Raw genomic sequence first — 22,647 nt, 5'->3', positions numbered from 1 at the left:
CGACCCCTTTCCTCATTCCCTAGCCTCCCCGCCTGCCCCTAACCCACGTCTTCCTGATTCACCTCCTCAGAGCCTCCCACCTGCACAAAGCTGCAGGCAGGACCCACATGACACGTGACTGTAATTCCTCCCTCAGCCAACAGCATCAGCCCACCTGCCCTGTGGCAGGTACCTGCATGGGTCAGGGTCTCAGAGTGACAGAATCATGTGTGTGTGTGTGTTATTCTAATGAGTTGGCTCATGGGATTGTGGGAACTGACTATGGGCAGTTGGCAGGTTGAAGACTCAGGTGGAAGGTAATGCCATAGTCTTGAGGAAACATTCCTTTTTTCATGGGAATTCTCAAGGAACCCTATGGGACCGTGGGTTAAGCATTGGGCTGCTAGCCTTAAGGTTGGTGGTCCAAACCCACCAGCTGCTTCAAGCAAGAAAGATGAGGCTATCTGTCCCCATAGAGACTTACAGCCTTGGAAACCCTTTGGAGCAGTTCTACTCTGTCCTCCAGACTTACTATGAGTCAGAAGTGACTCCGTGGGAATAGGGGTTTTTTTTGGGGAAACCTTAGTTTTTGCTCTTATGCTTCTCACTGATTGGACAAGGCCTACCCATGTTATCTAGAGCTATTGCCTTTACTTTTAGTCCACAGACTCTCAGTGTTAGAGGCAGATACAAAATCCCTTCACAGCAACACCGAGACCAGTGCTTGCATAAATAACTGGATACTAGGACTAGCTCTGGTAGCGTAGTGGTTACTAATCGGGCTGCGAACCTTAAGGTCTGTGGTTCGAAACTACCAGCCGCTCCACGGGAGAAAGATGAGGCTTTCTACTCCCGTAAAGATTTACACCCTAGGAAACCCTGTACAGGGTCGCTGTGGGTCGGAACCGACTCGATGGCACTTAACAACAACAACAACAGGACTAGCTGTTTCCAGGGAGAAATAAAGATGTGGCAGTTTGCTTCTGTCAGGAGGACAGACAGCCTTGGGAACCTGATGAGGTCGTTCTACTGTGTCCTACAGGGACACTAGTTTCTTGGCTTTATACCCTGGGTGGGAGCCCTAGTGGCACAGTGGTTAAATACTCAGCTGTTAACCAACAGGCCAGCTAGTCAAACTCACCAGTAGCTCTGTGGGAGAAAAGATCACGTGATTGACCCCCATAAAGGTAACGGCCTATGAATCCCTAAGAGGAGGCAGAATTGCCTGGAAGACACACACATAGTCTAGGAGTCCCTGGGTGTACAAACAGTTCTTGTGTTTTGCTGCCAGAGGAAAGGTTGGAGGTTTGAGTCCACCCAGAAACACCTTAGAAGAAAGATCTGGTGATATACTTGTACAATGTCAGTCATTGAAAACCCTATGGAGCAATTCCACTCTGAAACACACGATCATCGTGATCAGACTTGCCTCAGAAGTCACTGGATTTTATTATTTTTACAATGGTCTTGCCAAGTGGCACAAAGACAAACCATTACAGCACCCAATAATTATTTGTTGACTTTAAACTAGGAATGAATGTGTCTACTATGATATTTGGAGTCCTGGTGTGGCGCTGTGGGTAAATGCGCCAGACTGCAAAGTTGTCTGAACTGCAAGCTCGGTGGTTCAAGCTCACCAGCTGTTCCTTGAAAACCCTATACAGGGTTGCTATGTGTCGGAACTGACTCTATAGCACTTCACAACAACAACAACAACAACCATGGTATTTAGTGCTCTTTATGAATTACATCATTCATGCCTTGCCCACAGGGCAGTCCCATCATCATATCCATCTTATCACCAGGGACAGTGAGGGTCAGGGTGGCAGATATGAGGTCCTAGGTCATGCCTACTCTGTCTCATTCCACCAGGCATGTTACACACCATGAGTTAGATGAGCTGGAACTTCTACATGGGATTCTGATTCCTTTAGGCCCAGAGCCCTTGTTCAATCCTCCGGCATCTGCTGTCATCTGGAATGCCTTGGGTGCCCCACTGCTGGAGTTGACCAAACCACTGTTGGGCACAACAGAGCTAACGGGTTAACCCAGTTAGAGTTCTAGGACTGAGGGGCTGGTCCCCAGCAGACAAGCATTCTAGGTGCCCATTGTAAGGGTCCTTGGAGATGCATGTGGACTATAGAGTCAGAAGTTCCCACTGGGACAGACACCAGGGTCTCACACTATCTTCTAGCTTTTAGAGCATGAGCTCAAATATGGATGACAAGAACTTGTGAGGTGTGGGAAAGGGGACCAGAGATTTGGCTAGGATTGAGGGTCTGTGTTCTCATCAACATTGTGACCTGCGGAGCTCCTGAATCTTTAGTTCTGGGTCTTTGGTTTCTAATCAAGACTCTAAAGAACTTCTAGGAGCATCTTTCTAAAACCTTGCTTTGGGCACACCCTCCCACAGTGAGCATCTTTGAATGATGCCTAGAGAACCAAGACTCAAAGACTCTACTTATAAAGACTTCTGTCATCTGTCCACCCTCTGCCTCTCTTTCTTCTTTCCCATTCCTCTCCAGAAAGTTGGCAGGAGTCTTCCTGGATCTTGGGTCTTACATCTCCTCCCAACTCCGCCTGTTGTGGCAAGCATCCCTCGGAACCTATCTGACCAAACCTTACCCTCTGAGTCTTGCTCTATCCCTCCACTGTGAGCGCTTTCCCTTTCATGTCTCACAAGACCCAGTTCTTACCCTGACGACGTCCTCCTACCCAGCCTCACTCTCACACACTCAGCCTCCATCACACACAGCATCACAACCTAAGCTGTGCTCTCCAAAGTCCTCGGCTCCCTCACTGTTCCCTTTTCTCCTATCTCGTTTTCTCTGCAGAGCTCCCATCCACCCAGATACCTCCTCTTCCATGGGCTGCTGGTCATCCCCAAGGAAAACCCCAGAATCAGCCAGCTTAGGTCAGCTTAAGCCCATGGCTTCCAAGCACCATGTCACCAGAATCTTGCAGACATTTCCTCTTTCAGACTGACTTCAGTGACTGACATGCCAAAGCCAGTGTTTTTCTAGGTGGCCTGACTTCCTTTTCCCCACCTCCTCACCCTCTTCAAATCCTCATCTCCAGAACCATCAAAAGATCAAAACCCTCACCTTTCTGTCCACAAACAATAAATGGTCTCTCAGGCCACTTGCAAATGCACCCACATTTGACTTCAGCTCCATTGTGCCCCCATTCTTCTTAGGGTTTCCTCATCTCTGCGTTCTGGACCAGCCCAAACCACCTCCTCTCCTAGATTTGTCCCTTTCCTCTCCACTCACTCCTTCTTTGTTCTAGAAGGCAGTTTAAGATGGTCTCTTCTCTCAAAGAAGTGGCCCTTCTAGCTAATGGTGCACAGTGCAATAACATAGTTCCAGACAATTAAATTGGAATCTCCAGGCTGGGCCCACATTTCCTCAAGGATTCCACTGAGCAGCCAAGATGGATTGTTTCCTGTCTCATCCCCGTAACCAACCACCTTATTTTCAGAGTCACATGTCATCACCGCCAACTGCGCCTGGATCCATCTCCAGACACTGGACCCTCCTCACCAAGGTCTCCAATGATTTTCTTCATCCACCCAGTGCCATTGTGGTCCTCATCTGCCTGGACCACCTTCTTGAAGTCCTGTTTAGTGTGCCCCCTTCAACTTCTCCATCTTCCTCTCCCAACCATTCTTGGCTACACTGGTGCTTCCCAAGGCTTTGTTCCTGGATACTAGAGATTGAATTGTATCCCCCCACACCCCACAAAAAATATGGATGGTAAATCCTTGCTTTGATGCCTGTGGTTATAATCCCCATTGGGAATGGGCTGTCTTTGTTATGCTAATAACACAGGATCGGTGTAGGATGTATCTTCAGTCAATCTCTTTTGAGATATAAAAGAGATGAAACCAGTGAGCAGAGAGGAGAGATGGGGATGCACGATGCCAAGACATATGGAGTTCTCCAAGGAACAGGAAGCAGAAGCTGAAGAGACAAAGGCATTTCTCCATTACTCCACAGAGAGAGAAAACCTTCCCCTAGAGCCAGTTCTCTGAATTTGAACTTGTATATTGTGAGAAAATAAATTTCTGCTTGTGATAGTTCAGTTATAGCAGCACTAGATAATGAAGACATTGGCCTTCTCTTTGGACTCTTACGTGCTCTCCCATTACCTCACATGTTGTTTTAGGTGGCACTGAGTTGGTTCGAACTCATAGAGACACTATGCATAGCAAAAGGAAACACTGCCTGGTTCTGCACCAGTCTCACAATTGTTGTTACACCTGAGCCCATTGCTGCTGCCACTGTGTCAATCCATCTTGTTGGGGTCTTTCTCTTTTTCACTGCCCCTCCATTTAATGGAGCATGATGTCCTTCTCTAGGAACTAGTCCCTCCTGATAACATGTCTGAAGTATGAGAGACCAAATCTCTCCATCTTGGCTTCTAAGGAGCATTGTCCTGCATATGACTTCCAAGTCTCTATTTCTAGAGGTAACTTTATTTCTGAGCTACAGCCCCCACTTGCTCGTGCCTACTTGGGGATCCTATGGGATTTAAAACCCTATCTCCTCTGAAGTTTCCATCTTGACATCAAAGACTGGTTCTTCCACATGCACCAGGGATCTAGGTTACTGACACCCCACCACCCACCTCCCAAATCTGGATCCAGGTGACATCTCCATCCCTACTCCTGCTGCTTCCATCCACAACCAGTGTGAGGTGTAGAACACTAGAATCCACCCCTGTTGATGGTCAATGCCTTTGCCAGGCCTTGTATCATTTGTTTCCTGGAGACCAAGAGCACCTTCATCAACCCATCTTCCCACAGGCTCCAGCCCACTCCACCTGCATCTATGATGCTGCTCTTCACGATGCTACCAGGGTTGTCTCTCTGCAATGCAAACCTGAAGCTGCTGCTTCTCCAGATGAAACTCCTGGTACTTCCTCCATCACAGGATGAGATCCAAGAGCCCGGCCGGTCACACCAGGCTCTTTAAGACCCACGTCTTGCCAGCCCTTCTCGAACAACTCTGTCCTCCCACGCTAGTGCTCCAGTATGACCAAATTGTTGTTGCTGTTTGTTGTCGTCAGGCTGGCTCCTGAGTCATGGTGACCTCATGCACACTAGAACAAAATGCTGCTCCAGCCTACATCATCCACATGATTGACCTGTTGTGACAGTTAGGGTTTTTCTCGGCTGATTTTTGGAAGTGGATCCCCTGGCCTTTTTCCTAGTCTGTCTTAGTCTGGAAGTTTGACTGAAACGTGCTTAACACTACACAGTAACACACAAGCCTCTGCTGACAGATGGGCAATGTCTGGGAGTGAAGTATTGGTCCAAATTAACCCAGGGCTCCTGTATGGAAGGTAGGGATTGTCATGGAACCACCGCCAATGCCTCTTATAAACACACGTTGTTGTTTTTAGGTGCCATCGAATCGGCACCAACTCATAGCTACCTTATGCACAGCAGAATGAAACACTGCCCGATCCTGGGCCAACCTCACTACTGTTACCAAACTTGAGTTCATCGATGCTGCCACTTGGCCAATCCATCTTGTTGGGGGGTCTTCCTCTTTTTCTCTAAGATCAAATGTAGTATCTGTGCTTATCAGTTTAATAAACACACTAGCACCTTGCATATTTCTGCTCATCCACTTTTCATTTATTCAACAGATATGTGCCGAGACATTGTCTTAGATCCTAAGGATGTAGAAGGAACCCAGAGCCACCTCCTTCCTAGAGCCTGCACACTGCAGTGTGATGGCTCAGCTGTGCCGTGGTTACTTGTCTACAAGCCCAAGTTCTCCTCTAGCCAGAGAGCTGTTCTCATTCCCCTGTGCCCGGGGGGGATGAGGGCAGACTCCAGAACCTGCCACTTACCAGCTTGTACGATCACAAGCAAGTAGTTTGAGCTTTCCCTGCTACATAAATGAGGATGATACTAGTAAGCTGGCTGTAAGGATTGAATTGTGTCTCCCCAAAATATGTGTCAACTTGGCTAAGCCATGGGTCTCAGTATTACGTATTCTCTTCCATTTTGCAATCTGATGTAATTACCTGATGTGTTGTCAATCCTAAACCCTATGATGTTGATGAGGCAGGATGTGATCGACAGGATTACGTTGCATCTAGAGTTAATCTCTTTTGAGATATGAGACAGATGAAACAAGCAAGCCAAGAGTAGCGGGCGCTGATAACCAACCGCCAAGAAAGAACCAGGAATGTGTCCTTTGAACCCCAGGGTCCCTGTGCTGGGAATCTCCTAGACCCAGGGGAAAATTGATACCAAAACACATGGAGATGCCAGGCTTATAGACACTGAAAAAATTCAAGGACTTTTCTCCAGTGCCAACAGAGAAAGTCTTCCCCTGGAACTGGGGCTCTGAATTTGGACTTCCAGCCTCCTAAACCATGAGAAAATAATTGTCTCTTTGATGGAGACATCCACTCATATCTGTGTTGTACAATGCTAGATACTAACACACTGCTTCCCAGGATTGTTGTGAGGTTTGAATGAGAGAACACTTGCAAAGGCTTAGACCAACGCTCGGTGCTCAGCCAGTGTTCACACGATGCCTAGTTGTATTTCCTCAGCACTGTGAGTAGCTCCCAATTGGTCTCTAATGGGTGTTTTCTGGTTGGTGCAATGAAGGAAAAGTATAATTAGTCAGCACACTGGAAGTTCTCACTGACAACCAGGAGGCCTTGATGTTACATGAAACCATACTCAGAATGTTGTTGGAAAAATCTAGAAAGAAGGGAACTATTGCACACATGGCAGTAAGAAAGTGGTTCTTATGACAATGGCTGGCTGGGGACCCCTGACTTAGAGCCCCCCTGGGCCAAAAAGGAGAGCCTGACTGCTCCATCTTGGATCCTTTAGGCATGAAGGAACAGGGAAGGAGGTGACTAAGGTCAGGGTTCCCCTTTCTTCCACTGGGACCCCTGAGCTCCTCATCCAGGGATAGAAGGAGGAGGGGTCCTGCAGATACCTGGTGAAGTCCAGCCCACGTCCATGTGACATTGGACAAGTCACCAAGCTTCCTTAAGCTTCTATTTCAACCCTTATCAGATAGCGGGGTAAGATCCAGTGCCTTTCTGACATCTGTGATTCTAGAACTTCCTGCGTGTGTGTGTATACTTGTGGTGCTTTACCCAGATTGTAATCCACTTCAGGGAGGACGCAGAAACCATGATTTAGGAATGAAAGAACACATACATAAATTAATCAGCTATTCTGGGAGTTCAGAGTTTAAATACAAAAGATGAAAGCTATTTTGGGATATGCTTATTCATAATGGGACTTGTACCTGACACATCTGAACAACATACTTGAAGAGATTTCAGATGCTCACCTTTGACTCAATGGTTCCTCTTAGTGGATTCCACTTACGGAAATAATCCCAAGTGAGGCCCAAGACCTTCTCACAACCATGTTCATCTCAGCGTTATTTATAGCAGATACAAATGCAAGGAACTTCAAATGTAAAGACTGGAGGGATCGTTAGTTCATTCATGGAATGTGACTTGAACATATTATCTTTGCAAAAGAAGAACCCAGAGGAAATACTTATGACCTAATGTCATGTGGGAAAGAAAGCACGACCTTAAATCAATTTTGCAGCATGACCTCAATTTTGGGAGGAAAAGAAAAAAGCTCATAGATAAAAAGACCAGAGAAAATGTGCCTTTCGTTAGTGGACTTATGGGTGATTTTTTTCATGCTTCTTTAGACTTACCAACTTTGGGCATCCATGGCTTTGAAACCCTCCCCTAAAATCAGTACAAAAATGGAAGTTGAAAAAGTTATACCTTGCCAACAGTCCACTCAGCTTTCTCACCTCTCCTCTTGGAGCACTGTGAGTCAAGCCTGCATTTAACTACTGGTCCTTCCTTGCTCCCTTCTCCACATGTTGGGGATAAGATGTGGTTGGTGGCATGGTGCCTGCATGGAATTCTGTCTGTAGAGAACAAGTGTCTTTGAGGAGTGAGTTCTTGAGCTCCCAGTTCTGCAGAAAGGGAGAAGGAAGCTCGGATTTCAGCTCTCAGTCCAGTCACTGGAGAAGGACATTGTGCTTGGTAAAGCAGAGAGTCATCAGTTGAGGAAGGCCTTCTACTAAATGGATCGGCAGAGTGGCGGCAACAACATACTCAAGCACAGAAGTGATTGTGAGGCTGGTGTGGGACTGGGCAGTGTTTCAGTCTGTTGTACATGGGATCGTTATGAATTGGAACTGACTCAATGGCACCTAACAATCACAACATCTCGGTTCTTAGAACCATTCCGGCCCAGGCCACCTCTCCTGGCAAGTACCCCAGACAGAGGCTGTGAGCAGTACCTCCTCCTGGCTGCCCACCTGACCTTTTAGCTCAAGCGTGTGGCAGCCTGAGCAGCCACATCTCTTCTACTCTGATGCAGAGACAGAATCACTAAGGAGCCCGCTACGCCTCGTGGGGTCACCACGGGTCTGCACACGTTGGGGATAGGAAACACAAGTCCCTGAGAAAACGGGTTTGAAGTCTGTGAGATGATCTGTGTTAAGTTTCCTATTGTTGCTGTAACTAATTACCATGAATCCAGTGACTTAAAACAACACCCTGGAAGGTCCCCTTTCAGCCAAGTAAGAGGGGCTTATAGGGTCGCTGTTAGTTGGAACCGTAAACAATGACACCGTGAGGAACATGCTCCTCAGAATAATCAACCATTCGAGACCAGAAGGATGACATCTTTCCAAGAGCTACGTTCAGAAGGCAGGAAGGGCAGAAGAAAGGGACAAATGGAACCCAGGATCCCAGAGGGGGACATGGGAAGAGTGTTGATACATTGAGGAGACTGCAACTTAAGTCACAAAATAAAATGTGTATACATTGTTGAAGATGAAACTAACGTGCTCTAGCAACTTTCACCCAACCCACAGTAAAAAAAACTCAAAAAGCGAACAAACAAATGTGTTTACATGTTTATTCTCTCCCAGTTCTGGAGGTCAGAAATCCAAAATCAGTCTCTGGGTTCAAGTTAAGATGTTAGCAGGGCCACGATCCCGTCAAGAGACTCTAGCAGAGAATTCCACTTTGTCCTTTGCGGCTTCAGGAAGCAGCTTCCTTGGCTCCTGACTCAGTAGCGTCACCAGGGGAGTGCAGGGGTGTAGACCACACCAGGGGACACTGTCAAAGTAGATGACACCAAAATGACTCTTAGTGAATTTTTGTGCCCTGTTTCAGTAGGAATATATTATTTTACATAAAAATATCCCTGTAGTTAGTTATCACAACAAAAGCATTTTTTAGTAAGCCCAACTTACATGTAACAATATACCTACAAGTGGTTACTAATCAAGCTGCGACCCGAAAGGTCAACAGTTCGAAATTACTAGCTGTTTCGCGGGAGAAACATGAGGCTTTCCGCTCTTGTAAAGATTTACAGCCTCGGAAACCCTGTGCAATGTCGCTGTGAGTCGGAACCACGGCACATAACCACCACCAACCACAAGACTAAAACCCTTATGCTAATTTCCTTTTTGAAACTTCCAATGCGATCTGTTCCGAACTATCTTTATTATCCAATTACAATGCTGCTTTGAATCACGTGATTTCGTCTACATGTAGTACAAGCACGTGCTATTGTTTTCAATGCTGCTGGTATTTTTATATTTACAGATTTTGTCAAATTTTCTGGTATTTTAGCTACAATATTGTGGCAAGTAGTATTTGTGAATCTGCATCAAAATTTTTCTTTTTTTGATAAGTGTGGTGCTTTGGGTTAATTAGCTGGGCTGCAAATTTGGTTTAAACTATTAGGTAGGCAGTTCAAGCTCACCGGCCGCTCCTCGGAAATCCTATACAGGGTCGCTGTGAGTCGGAACCAACCGGACGGCACTTATCAACAACAACAAAGGAAAAGAAAGAAGAAAACATTTTATTTTTATTTATTTTTATTATTATTTTTTAATTTAAGGTTTTTATTGTGGATTGAGTGAAAGTTTACAGGGCACATCATCAGTTTCACATTCAACCATTTATATAACTTGTTTCATTACACTGATTATAATCCCCTCCATATACCATGAGTTAAAAGTATTTCTCTCTATTCACTTTAGCTTTTTAAAAAACACACAAACAAACAAACAAAAAAACCCCACTCAGGCATATATAATAATTTACATCTCCAAAGGGCACATTCTGCAAGTCTGCTCCTGGCCACCAGTTCTTAGTCCTTCTCTTCTTAGTTGATGAATCTAGAGTCCTCAGCTGCTCCCCCTCTCCATGCCCCCATCTCTGCCTCCATCTCTGGCGCTGCTGCTTCTCTGGATAAGGTTCCGCATTCTATTTGTGCGTTCCTCTCTTGATGGTCCTAGGGTCCTCTGTTTCTGGGCTGTAAGATTAACCACTCCCCTTTTTTTGTTATAAAACAAGAAGAAAACGTTTTAAAGGCTTCTGCTTAGTTGCTAATCATGTTGCAACTAATAATTCAGTGTAGAAAGATCTCACCAAGCAATTTTGTTGCTAGTGTTCAGATAATCTAAATACTCTATGAGTCCTGGTGTGGCGATGCAGGATAATTCACTGGACCCCAAGACTCATTTAAACTGCAATGTCGATGGTTCAAACTCACCAGCGGCTTCTCAGAAACCGTTTACAGGTTCACTATGAGTCAGAACCAACTCAAAGGCATTTAACAACAACATATGAATAGTATTCGTTTAGACATCATCTGGCTCTGTAGGTAATCAAAAGGCGAGACTGTAGGTGGTCTCCACAGACAATGTTCTGTTGTTCCTCCCCACCCTTCCAATGTTTCAGGAGAGGAAGTGCAGTATTCTGATTATAAGTGTGAACTTTCTGGGTTCACATCCCACACTCACTGCTTACCAACTCACTGTGACATAACTTTGGTGTGTCTTCCTCAGTAGACTGGGAAAAGCACAGTAGTAACTTACTTCTACAGTTGCAGCCTTGTAGGATGGGCACTGGCCTCTTGACCGCAGCGTTGGAGGTTTGAGCCTACCAGCCGCTCTACAGGAGAAAGATGAAGTTTCTGTTCCCATACCAATTTATAGCCCTGGAGACCCTATGCAGGGTCAGTGTAAGTCAGAACCAACTCGACGGTGCTTAACAATAACAACACTTAAATATCCAAGAAATATTGCATTTAGGCAATCAACAACGGTATCTATCACATTTTATACATTTATCGCATATGGACTCTTGGTGTGACGTTGTAGGAACAGCATTGGACTGAGAACCACAAGGTCGGCAGCTCAAAACTTCCTCAGAAACCTTGTACAGGATCAGTATGAGTCGGAAGTGACCCGATGCTACTTAACAATAGCGAACAGCAATTCTAGGATCAATGTTGATGACATGACTAAAGACTCCATATGGTCTGGTACAGGACTACGTCCATGAGGGGTGACTCGATGGGGGTCTGCCCTGGGAAACAGCAACCTGGTGACATCACTGCTCAGACCCCTCCCCTCACCACCCCTCCTCTGCTTCTGTTCTCCAATCTCCCTCTGCCTCCTTCTCATAAGGACAATCGTGAACCCAAAGGATTCTTGGTTATGGTTGTTGTTGTTAAGTGCTGTTGAGCTGGTTCTGATCCATAGCTACCCTCTTTCTATAGGGTTTCCGAGAAGTGGCTGGTGGGTTTGAACTGCCCACCTTGCGATTTGCAGTCCAGTGCTTATCCAACAGTGCTACCCTGAGGACTCGTGTCGAGCAGTTCCATTCAGTCTTATGGGGTTGCTATGAGCTAGAGTTTACTCAGTGACACGCAACAGTAACACGTGATTCAGGATTATCTCCCCAAAGCAAGGCCCTTAGTTTGATCACATCTGCAAACATGTTTGCCATGCAAGGTGGCACATTCACAGGTCCCAGGATTCAGAAGTGGATATCTCTGGGGACTGTTATTTAGCCGACCACACAGAACTTCTCAGGACCTGTCTACCTCTCCCAGGAGCAGATATGTCAGCTGCCATGTCCCCCTCCCAAGCCTCAAACTCCTTCCTCAGTGGCGTTTAGAGTCTCAAGCCTCTATCACCAGCCCTTGATGGCTGAAGCCCAGAAGGCCACAGCAGAGGGCGTGGTGGAAGGTGGTATCCAACAGAAAGACCTCTCTGGGGATAGCTGCTCAGAACTGAGGTGGGGGCAGCAGTCCTGAGTCCAGTATCTGCCAGAACCAGGACCCTGGACTACCCCAAACCAGAGTGCTGAGGTCACAGGATGGCCAGCTTCAGCCTGGTCCTTGCTTGTGCCCACACCCCAGAAGCCAGGAAACCAGAAGGAGAATTGACGAAGAGTTGGTGAACTTGACTCCAGCTTGGACTTGGCAATGGAAATACACGGACGTCACACAGACACACCACACAACCACACTCACACTCATACACCAGCACACACTGGTTTACACCCACACAACCACACTCGCTCATAGTCATAACACACATTCCTTGTAAATGTGTAAACACCACACACTGAACTGTTTGCACATTTACAAACTCATGCAATTCACACTCAGTCATTCATTCTCACACTCACTTGTTTACACACATGCTCACGTGCACACACACCTCCAAACACACACTTTGACACTTGCACATTCACAATCACACACACTGTGTATACGTCCCCACATTCTCACACTAACACACATTCACATGACACACCCACAATCATTTAGCCACACACAGTCCCCACACTCATAACATGCATTCACACATCCACATACTCACAAATGCACAATTCTTACACACTCACATTCTCACACATACACAAAGTGCACACTCATACACACTTACATATGCCCCCCACATACACTCACACAGATTCACACCACAATCACATGTGCATCCCCACACAGGACATACACACTCACACACTCATTTATGTGCACAGATGGTACTCACAGTCATAACACACATTCACACATGCAATTGTTTACACACTTACAAGTTCACACAATCCACACACCTTCTCACTCACTTGTTTACATACTCTCCCATACTTGTACACACATTCACACACACATATTCATGCAGATGCATGTGCATAGTCAAGCAACCACACACATATACTGACACCCATTCACATGTATTCACACTGCACACATCCACACAATGCATGTGCACACACACACACACACACACACAGCCTTCCCACAGCCCTCCGAATGGCCCAGGGAGCATGGTATTGTGTTCAGGATTGGCAAAGGTCTTGCTCTGGCGATGGCAGAAGAGCCTGAACCCGGAGCTTTAATGTGATTGATTTGGGTGGGTGGAGGGGGCACCTTCCTGAACCTCCAGAGGCTGAACTGTGTCTTCTGACATTTTCAGGACAGTACTTGGAGCCTGAAGAGTACATTCTTTGAGTTTGCTTGTTTACTGATTTGTTTGGGGAGTGGTTTTTAGGGGGTGGGTGGAGGCCCCGACTGCTGGAACTGGGTATAATCTGTGTTGTATGTGTGTGTTTCTAAGGATACAAACTTATTACAGTAACAATTCAGTCTCACTAAATGCACTAAATGTATCCTGGATCGGGTCCTAGAATAGCAGAAAGGACATTAGTGGAAAAACTGGTGAAATCCGAATACAGCCTAGACTTCAGTTAATGGTAATGCACCAGTGTGAATCTCTTCATTTTGACAAATGTACCACAGTTATGTAAGACGTCAGCGTGAGAGGTAACTGGGTGTGGGGGACATGGGAACACTCTGTACTGTCTGCAATTTTTCTGTAAACCTAAAGCTATTCCAAAATTTTTAATAATTAATTTTTAAAATTCTGTCCCAAAGTTTTAAATCCCAATACGATATGTGTTTCAAGTTAAAATCATAAATCTACCATTTAGCTCAACTTTTATTTTTTTAATTGAGATATACTATATATAGGATGGACTCAAGTGTGGCAACAGTAGTGAGGTTGGCCCAGGATCGGGCAGTGTGCATAAGGTCGCTATGAGTCGGTACCCACTCGATGACACCCAATGGTGTGGGGTTGTGGGATACAGTACTGGACCGCCATGCCAGTTTGAACCACAAGGTCGGTGGTTCAAGCTCACAAGCGGCTCCTTGGAAACCCTATACAGGGTAGCTATGAGTCAGAAGCAACTCAACAGTAATAAACAACAACAACGTCTAGGTTGTTAGTCTTTATGTCTCCCATTTCATTTTTGAGGTCGTCTAATTTTCCCAGATTCATATTTTTACATTCCACACTCTGATTACTAATGAATGTTTGCAGCTGCTTCTTCTAATTTTGAGTCGATCCCCATCAGCAAATGAAGATACAGAAAGGTTTACTCCATCACATTATAAAGGTCAACTCTAGACTGAGGAAAACGGCTCTTACCCAGTCGTATTCAAGTGTCTTCCACACTGAGGTCTTGTCTTCTGGCACTGTATCCGACAATGTTTGCCTCTATTCGTAAGGTTTTCACTGGCCAGTTTTTTTCCCAGAAGTAGACCAGAAGACCTTCCCTTCTATTCTGTCTTCGTCTGGAAGCTTCACTGAAACCTGCCCACCATGGGTGAGGCTAGTGGCATTTGAAATACCAGCAGTTATAGCTCCCGGCACCACAGCAACATGAACGTCACCAGAGTGCAGCAAACTGACAGACAAATGTGACAGGTCTGAGTAACAGAGTTGATGGTTCTAGCTTTTCATCCAACGTCCTTTCTTCATCCTCCCAGCTGGGTTTCTTAAAATCCTATATGGAGAAGCCAACCCCAAAACCACACCCAGAGAGGACCAAAGTGTTACCAGCGACCCTCACTGTGACATTCCTCTCTACCCATCACGTGGCCAAGCAGCAACACCATGACTGTTGTCATTTATGGCCTTGGGACAGAAGATGTGTGCAAAGACCTCTGATGACCCCAGAGGCCAAAGAGGTTTTCCTTCAGTTGGGCAGAGCTCCTCTCACAGCACGACCCCTTTAGACAAACAGGGCGTTGTTTTCATCCTCTCCCATTCTATTAACCTGCACCTAGCCTGGGAGTCCTGGGGTGGTGCTGTAGGTTAATGCACTGGCCTGCAAAGTTGGTTTGGACTGCAAGGTCGATGGTTCAAGTTCACCAGCTGCTCCTTGGAAACCCTAGGCAGGGTCGCTATGGGTCAGAACTGACTCGATGGCTCTTAACAACAACAATGACAAGTCTTGTCTATCACCATGGAGACCAGGTGTACCCTAGCAGCCTCAGCCCCCTTCCACATCCTCAGTTCTTCTGAGCTATCAGATCCATCTGCATTCACTTCTACCTGGTGGCACTATAGGATCAACAAGGTCAGCAGTTCAAATCCACCAGCTGCTCCTAGGGAGAAAGATAAGGCTTTCTGCTCCCATAACGGTTTACAGCTTCAGAAACCCTATACTGGGTCATCATGAGTGAAAATCGACTTAATGTCAGTCTGTTTTTAGGTTTGGAATCCTATCTTTAGTCACCTCGCTAATACAGAAACAACTGATGATGAGTGTAGCAGGCTTATTGGGAGGGGGTCCCTGAAATATACGCCCATGTCAATCCTCAGAACCTGTGAATGTGACTTTATTTGGGAAAGGGGTCTTTGCAGGTGTAATTAAGTTAAGGATCTCAACAGAGACCATCCAGGTGAGACAAAAGAGAAGATAAAAGAGACGGCTATGGGAAGACAGAGGCAGAGAGACTGAAGTAAAGTAGTTACTAGCCAGGAACCACCAGCAGCTGGAAGACCCAAAGAATAGACCACCCTGGAACCATTGAAGGGAGCGTGGTCCTGCCAACACCTTGATGCCAGACTTCCAGTTTCCAAAATCATGAAAGGACAGATTTCTGTTGTCCTGAGCCACCAACAACCGGAGAAAGATGAGGCAGTCTGCTTCCGTAAAGATTTGCAGCCTTGGAAACCTTAGGGGACAATTCTATTTTTTTCTTATCCGGTAACTATGAGTTGTTACTGATTTGATGGCTGTGGGATTTTTTTTAAAGCCACCAATGTTGTGATTTGTTACGACAGTCCTAGAAAAAGAAGGCAATGATTTAAGCAAACCTAATTTTCCTAGACACTGTCTTGCCTTTCTTTAATGCTGTTCCCCACTCTGAGCAGCCCTGAAGCCTTCACAGAGCACACACACACACACACACAGACACACCTCTACTAATTTGCATCTCTTTGTCTCTGGCCTTTTCCCCACGAACATGAATGAGGAGGTGATGTATCAAAACCTACACAGAACTGGAGGTGGTGAAGGGGGTGGGAGGGCAGGCAGGTTGAGCTGTGCAGAACAGGGACTAGGGGAATGTTCAGCACCTTCCCTTTCAAGGGGCTAAGGAAAACCAGGTTGCTTTATTTCTGGGCTGAAAGTAGAATCTTCTAGAAGAACTAAAGCCATGAAGGAGGAAAACAGCCAACAGGCAGATCTCTTCACATACTTTTAATGAGAAGGACCAAGGGCTGGCATGTAAGTCCTGTGGGCCTCCAGAGAAAAGGAAAAGAATCAGTGTTTCAATTAATTCAGAAAGAACATAGGGGGCTTGGGGCCAGCAGGAAGCTGTCCTTGTCCGTCCTGAAGCTGGTTCATGGAGTCAAAACACAGCTGGGAAAGCTTGCTTCAGGGTGAACAGGAGGAAGACAATCTCCTGGTAATTATCAGATTCGTACAGGCACCCAAACTGGGGAGACCCATCAGGCCCAGCCCCCATGCTTTGGAGGTCAGAATAGGCACAGCTGCCCGTGGCTAGCAGAGAAGGCTCCGACCAGGTTTTGGGGTCCAAAGGCTTCTTGTTGAGGTACACTCCCAGGTTGGTCCTGTGTTTGGGGTCCGTTGGGTGAGTGTAGAGTAGCCAATTGTCTGAGGAGGCGGACCCCGTCTGGGGGCTGGGGAAGCTGATGATACTCCCGTGGCAGCCATGGGGAGGTTCCACGAGCTTCTTCACTGGTTGGGGCTCCTTGAAGTTGAGCCCATCATTGGTGCTGTGTGCCTGAATCCTGGATCTGTGGATGCTTCTGGCATTGAGATACACCATACTCTGCTCCCCAACCCCAACTTCTGCCACCTGACACTCCAGGGTGTCCTTGGCCACAAAGTGTCCTCGCTCCCAGGAATACCCGTGGTCATGACTGAGGAAGCAAAAGGCAAAAGGGGGAGGTGTCTGAAGAGCGTGAAGGTTCCGGTAAGCGTAGGCAGGTAGCACTAGACTCCGGGTTTCATTGTGCAGCTGCAGACAGTGGCCCGGGCCCACCGCAAAGGTGGCCCATTCCCTGTAGGCAGAGCCAATGGCGGTGCTGGTAAGGTCCCTGATGGGGCTCCAGGTCTTCCCCAGGTCGGCGCTGGTGACTTGGCACAGCCGCGTCACGTTGACCTTTGTGTGAATCTGGTGGTGTTCAGAGATCTGCCCTGGAATGGTGATGAAGAAGAGGAAAAGAGTCCCGGTCTTCTCATCATACAAGGGGCATGGGTTCATGGACCGGTGATCCTCCAACTGGGCTTGGGCTATCACCTCCTGATTTTGCCACTGGATGTGAGGAGAGAGGAAGAAAGACACATTCACCTGTGACTTAGCCAGTGATGGTGACAAGAGCTACAGTCTTGGGGTGGGTGTGTCCCCATGAGGGAACTTAGAATCATAGGTCATTCAAGAGAATTCTTCATCTAACACTTGCATCTCCTACAACGTCTCCCCAGAGTGGTGGGAGCCAGAGCCCCAAACGTACTCCCTCCACGGCAGCCTGCTCTTCACTAGAACTGCTCTGGGTTAGCTTATTCCCTTTAACTTGCATTCACAGTGTCCCCGTGATGGGTCAGGTGAGCCAGCACATCACAAGTGCATCCAGGCCATGGTATTTTCAATAATTTCATCTGCATGTGAAAGTTGGACAGTGAATAAGGAAGACCATAGAAGAATTGATATATTTCAGTCATGATGTTTGAGGAGAATATTAAAAATACCATACCATGGACTGCCAAAAGAACAAACAAAAATCCGTGTTGGATGACGTACAGCCAGAATGTTCCTAAGAAGCCAGGATGGCCAGACTTCATCTCTCATGCTTTGGACATATTATTAAGAGGGACCCATTCCTCTTAAGAAGGACATCATGCTTGGTAAAGTAGAGGGTCAGCAAAGGAGAGGAAGACCCCTAGTGAGATAGATTGGCACAATGGCAGCAACAATGGGCTCAAGCGTGGTAACAATTGTGAAGTTGGTGTAGGACCGGCCAATGTTTCTTTCTGTTGTGTGTAAGGTTGTATATAAGTCAGTAGCAACTCGACAGCACCTAACAACAACAATGATGTGCTAAACCCCAGAGATAAAATGATGGACTAACTTGTCCAGCTATGCAATAAGTGAATGCGGCCAGGCCAATTAGACTTGCTCACGGTGGTCACTGGGTCTGCGTATTCTCATGAGGTGTAAATTCTGGTATGTTTCAATCGTTCTCTTGGGCTCTTTTGTCTTCTCCTTACTCTTTCCCAGATCTCCAGCATCTAAATGTCCTTCATTTCATGGGATCCTGGCTCCTGAACAGCAGTAAAGTATAATAGAGAGGTCCTGCAGGAGCTACTCTTGCCCGAAGGACCTTACCTGGACCTGGTGGGTGAACGCATCATAGTCCCCTCTGCGCAGGACAATCAATTCCGCATGCTCATCCCTCTTGCTCACCCGCCTCTCCGAGAAAGCCAGCAGGGTCTTCTGATGAGGCAGGTAGAGCAGAGCTGGGATTCTGTAGGCATGGTCACCTGACTGGAACAGTGTTTCCCTCTGCAGCACGGGACAGGAAGCCATGGGGTGGGAAGCCATAGTGCTGGGGGCGGAGGGGAATGGAGTCACCTTCAAGTCACAACAGGAAGCCACACTCAAGGGACAAGTCATCCACAAAGACTGTCAGACATTCTGATCCACTGGACGTCCAGGGTGGCCTGTCTTCCTTCCCACATCCCTCCCCAGGTGGGTGGCAGTACTCAGTCCATGGAAAATTGGGGGAGGGGCATTTGGAGACCTGTATTCTGTACACTATTTTTATTTCTAAGTTATCCAACACCAGCTACCTACAGATCTGTGATAACCTTCAACTGCTCTTGCCAAACTCAACCCATCAATCAAATGCTAAACACCGGGTAGGACAAGAATGCTTGTCGGATGGCGTTCTGCAACTGTCCAAGTGCCAGAAAATGACACATGGGAGCTTTTTATAACTCCAGAGCCCTAGAAAGTGGTTTTGGAGAAAAAAAAAAAAAAAGAAGGAAAAAAAAAGCCTTAATTCTCCCTTCCCAGGCTGCCTGAGGCTAAGGCCCAGCAGCCCACACTGTGTGGGAACCGCCCTGAGGGCAGGGAGAGGGGGCTGATGGGAAGGAAAGACGGAGGTTGCTAGAGCTAACCGGCTGAGAGAATTCTCCAGAGCCACAGGGAAATGCAAACAAAAAGGGCAGTGGGGGTTGGAGACATGCTCAGTGACAGCTGGGTGACCTAGGTCCCCTGCAGGACTGAAGGACTTGCATCCAGCTGTGAGGAGTGCTGGCTGCTGACCAGAGAGCCCTCAGCTTGGGGAGACAGGACTGAAAATACCACCACCACCACCCCACCACCCCAGCACCTTCCCCCACCCCAGTCTATGGATGGGTGGCACTGTGGGTTAATGCGCCAGGCAGACTGCAAAGCCATTTGAACTGCAAGGTCAGTGGTTCAAGCTCACCAGCTGCTCCTCAGAAACCCTATACAGGGTCACTATGGGTCGGAACCGACTCGACGACACGACACTTAACAACCCATGTCTATGGCTTTGTGCTCTGGTCTAGTGTGGTTGTTGTTAAATGCTTTAGAGTTGGTTCCGACCCATAGCGACCCTGTATGGGGTTTCTGAGGAGCAGCTGATGAACTTGAACCACTGACCTTGTGATTCAAACAACTTAGCAGTTTAGCACATTAACCCGCAGTGCCACACCAGGACTCCAAAGTCTAAGGGATGGAAGCCTCATCTTCCTTTCACAGCCCTGTGGAAATTCTGAACTAGAAAATTGCAGCCCAACTGGCAAGCACTATGCTACCAGAGCTTCTCCTGGTCTAGTAGGCCAGCCCATTTGCCATAACTTGAGGCAATTCTGAAGGAGTGTCATGAGGTCAGCTGTCTTGGGGAGCCCACCTGTTACATGACCTCTGGGGTGGGGAAGAGTGGAAACAGGGTCAGCAGTGAGGGTCATGTGCTGTATGTTCTGTTTTTGTCTTGCTTGTGTTTTTATTTTTCCCACTACAAGTTTGTATTATCTATTTAAAACTTAAAGAATTAGAGACATACGTGTCCATTTATCAGTCTTTTTAGGAGTCCCCATGTGGTGCTATAGCATAAGCACTGGACCAAAAGGTCAGTTTGAACTACAAGGTCAGCAGTTCAAACCCACCAGCCACTCCTTGGAAACTCTATACAGGATTGCTATGAGTCAGAACCGAATTGATGGCACTTAACAAGAGGTACTGCCTTGTTACAAAGTAAACCCAACCCCAAATGGAATTACAGCCATAGGTTTCTGGTGGTTGTTTTTGTTAAGTGCCATCGAGTTGGTTCCAACTCATAGCAGCCCTGTATGAGGTTTCTGAGGAGCTGCTGCTGGATTTGAACTGACGACCTTGTGATTCTCAGTCCAGTGCTGATCCTAAACCCAATCCATTTGCCGTTGAGTCTATTCTGATTCATAGCACCTCCTAGAGGACAGATTCTAAGTGTCCCATAGGGTTTCCAAGGTTGTAATCTTTAGGCACGAAGACAACTACAGCTTTCTCCCATGGAGCAACTGCTGGGTTTGAACTACTGACCTTTTGATTCATGCTGAGAGCGTAACCACTACGCCATTAGAGTTCCCAGACCACAGGTCTTGACAACACATATTTTTAGGGGACACAATTCAATCCTTAACAGCTTCCAATCGCCTGAGACAATTTTCACTCATGAAACACAAATGTGCTGTGTGTCTACTATGCACTTATCATTGTTCTAAGAACTTGGGCTGTGTCCTTGAACGAGCAGCTCCAAGTCCTTGCACTGTGGAAGTTGTTTTCCAGTGGGGGGAGGAAGAGGTACTAGTGTTGCCAAATTCCTAGATGGTGCTTGCTGAGGACTCAGACTGGTCTGAGCACTCGGGGTTACCTACCTCATTTGACCCCACACACCCTGACTCTATACCGCCTGTGATGTGTAGAGTGATGCTCTTTATGGAATGATGCTGGCATAGAGGCAGGAAAGCTGAGGTCATGTGCTAACAACAATCTCCACAGGGTACCCCACCATTCATGCGTCTGTTCCATGTGTAGTTAGATACAAAGCTGGGTCTTTGGGGGTCCTCAGTGTCAGCTCAAGGGTTTTTCTCTACCATCCTCAGCAATTCAGCTCTGGCCTAAACTTGCAACTGCCACTAACTACACCATAGTTCTGCATGTCCCAGGCCCATCCACCTTAGATTTTCATAACAGGTGGTGTGCTGTGGAGTCAGTTCCAACTCACAGCAACCCTGCATAGGGTTTCTGAGGCTGTAAATCTTTTCAGGTGCAGAAAACCTCATTTTTCTCCTGCAGAACAGCTGGTAGTTTCGAACTGCTGACCTTAAGGTTTGCAGCCCTACTCATAACCACTACACTATCAGAGCTCCTTGCTGGGCTTTACAAATATTTATCCAGTTAATTTTCACAATGTGCCTACAAAGTGGATACATCTATTACTCCACTGTACAGATGAGGAAACTGAGTTTGAACAACTTGTAAGTGGCAGAGCTGGGACTTGCTTCTAACCCAATGCAGCAATCTTTCAGAGGAGAGTTCTGGAAAATGTGATTATCCATAAATTTCCAGGGACGTGTTAGCATTTCTTGTAGATTGCTGGTGTGCCTTTAACCCAGCTCTGGCTCTAGCTTCAGATGGATGTCTTGGGAAGACGACTGAGTTAGGAGTGGGGGGATTAAGAATTGCTTTATCTAAAGGATTTGGATTTTATCCATGATTCCTGGGGGATAAACGCTAAAGTCTTGGCATTTCTTCGTAAGTAAGTGTTGTTGTGGCAGGTTTCTGACCACACCTGATCATTTCTGTTAACAAGGTGAGTCATGGTGGGGGCTGGTCCAGGCTCACTGGGTGATGTCACTCCAACCTTCAGGGAGATGAGGGAGGCTAGAGACGAAATTCAATCACATGACTAACAATCTGATTACTCACTGCCTATGACCGACACTGAAACTCAGGTGAGCTTCCAGGGTTGACAATACACTGATCTGTTAAGAGGGTGACACAGTCTGACTCCACAGGGACAAAACACAGAACTTTTGCATGTGGGACTCTCCCAGACCTTGCCTCATGCGTCCTTATTTGTGATCATAAAATGATAATAACAAATACAGTGTTTTCCTCTATTTACAATAGCAAAAAGATGGAGGCAGCCAAAGTACCCATCAACTAAAGAATAGATAAACAAACTGTGGTACATACACACAATGGAATACTATGCTACCTTGAAGAACAACAGGGAATTTGCAAGCCACCTTATAACATGGATGAACCTTGAGGGCATTATGTTGAGCGAAATTAGCCAGTCACAAAAAGAGAAATACTGCATAGGACCACTACTGTAAAAGCCTAAGGGAAAGAACCCATACTAAAGGGGGGTGTGGGGGATTCTTTGTTGATTATTGGGATGTTGGGGGTGGGTGAGGGGAGGGAGGGGAAGGTGG

At 46.7% G+C, this 22,647-nt stretch overlaps 1 protein-coding gene across 1 annotated transcript; it reads right to left on the bottom strand.

Moving 5' to 3' along the window:
- Positions 1–16,522: 16,522 nt before the first annotated feature.
- On the bottom strand, positions 16,523–18,724 carry NEU2 (sialidase 2 (cytosolic sialidase)). The gene is made up of 2 exons (XM_006866760.1): positions 18,524–18,724; positions 16,523–17,452 (listed from the first exon to the last, which is right to left on the bottom strand). The coding sequence occupies exons 1-2, from the start codon at positions 18,722–18,724 to the stop codon at positions 16,523–16,525; spliced, it is 1,131 nt and encodes a 376-aa protein (XP_006866822.1).
- Positions 18,725–22,647: the final 3,923 nt, after the last annotated feature.

The sequence above is a fragment of the Chrysochloris asiatica genome, unplaced genomic scaffold (genome assembly GCF_000296735.1).
Source record: "Chrysochloris asiatica unplaced genomic scaffold, ChrAsi1.0 scaffold00096, whole genome shotgun sequence".
Taxonomy (NCBI): domain Eukaryota; kingdom Metazoa; phylum Chordata; class Mammalia; order Afrosoricida; family Chrysochloridae; genus Chrysochloris; species Chrysochloris asiatica.
The sequence above is the reverse complement of the archived record's forward strand: the minus strand, read 5'-3'. Positions and strand labels throughout refer to the sequence as shown.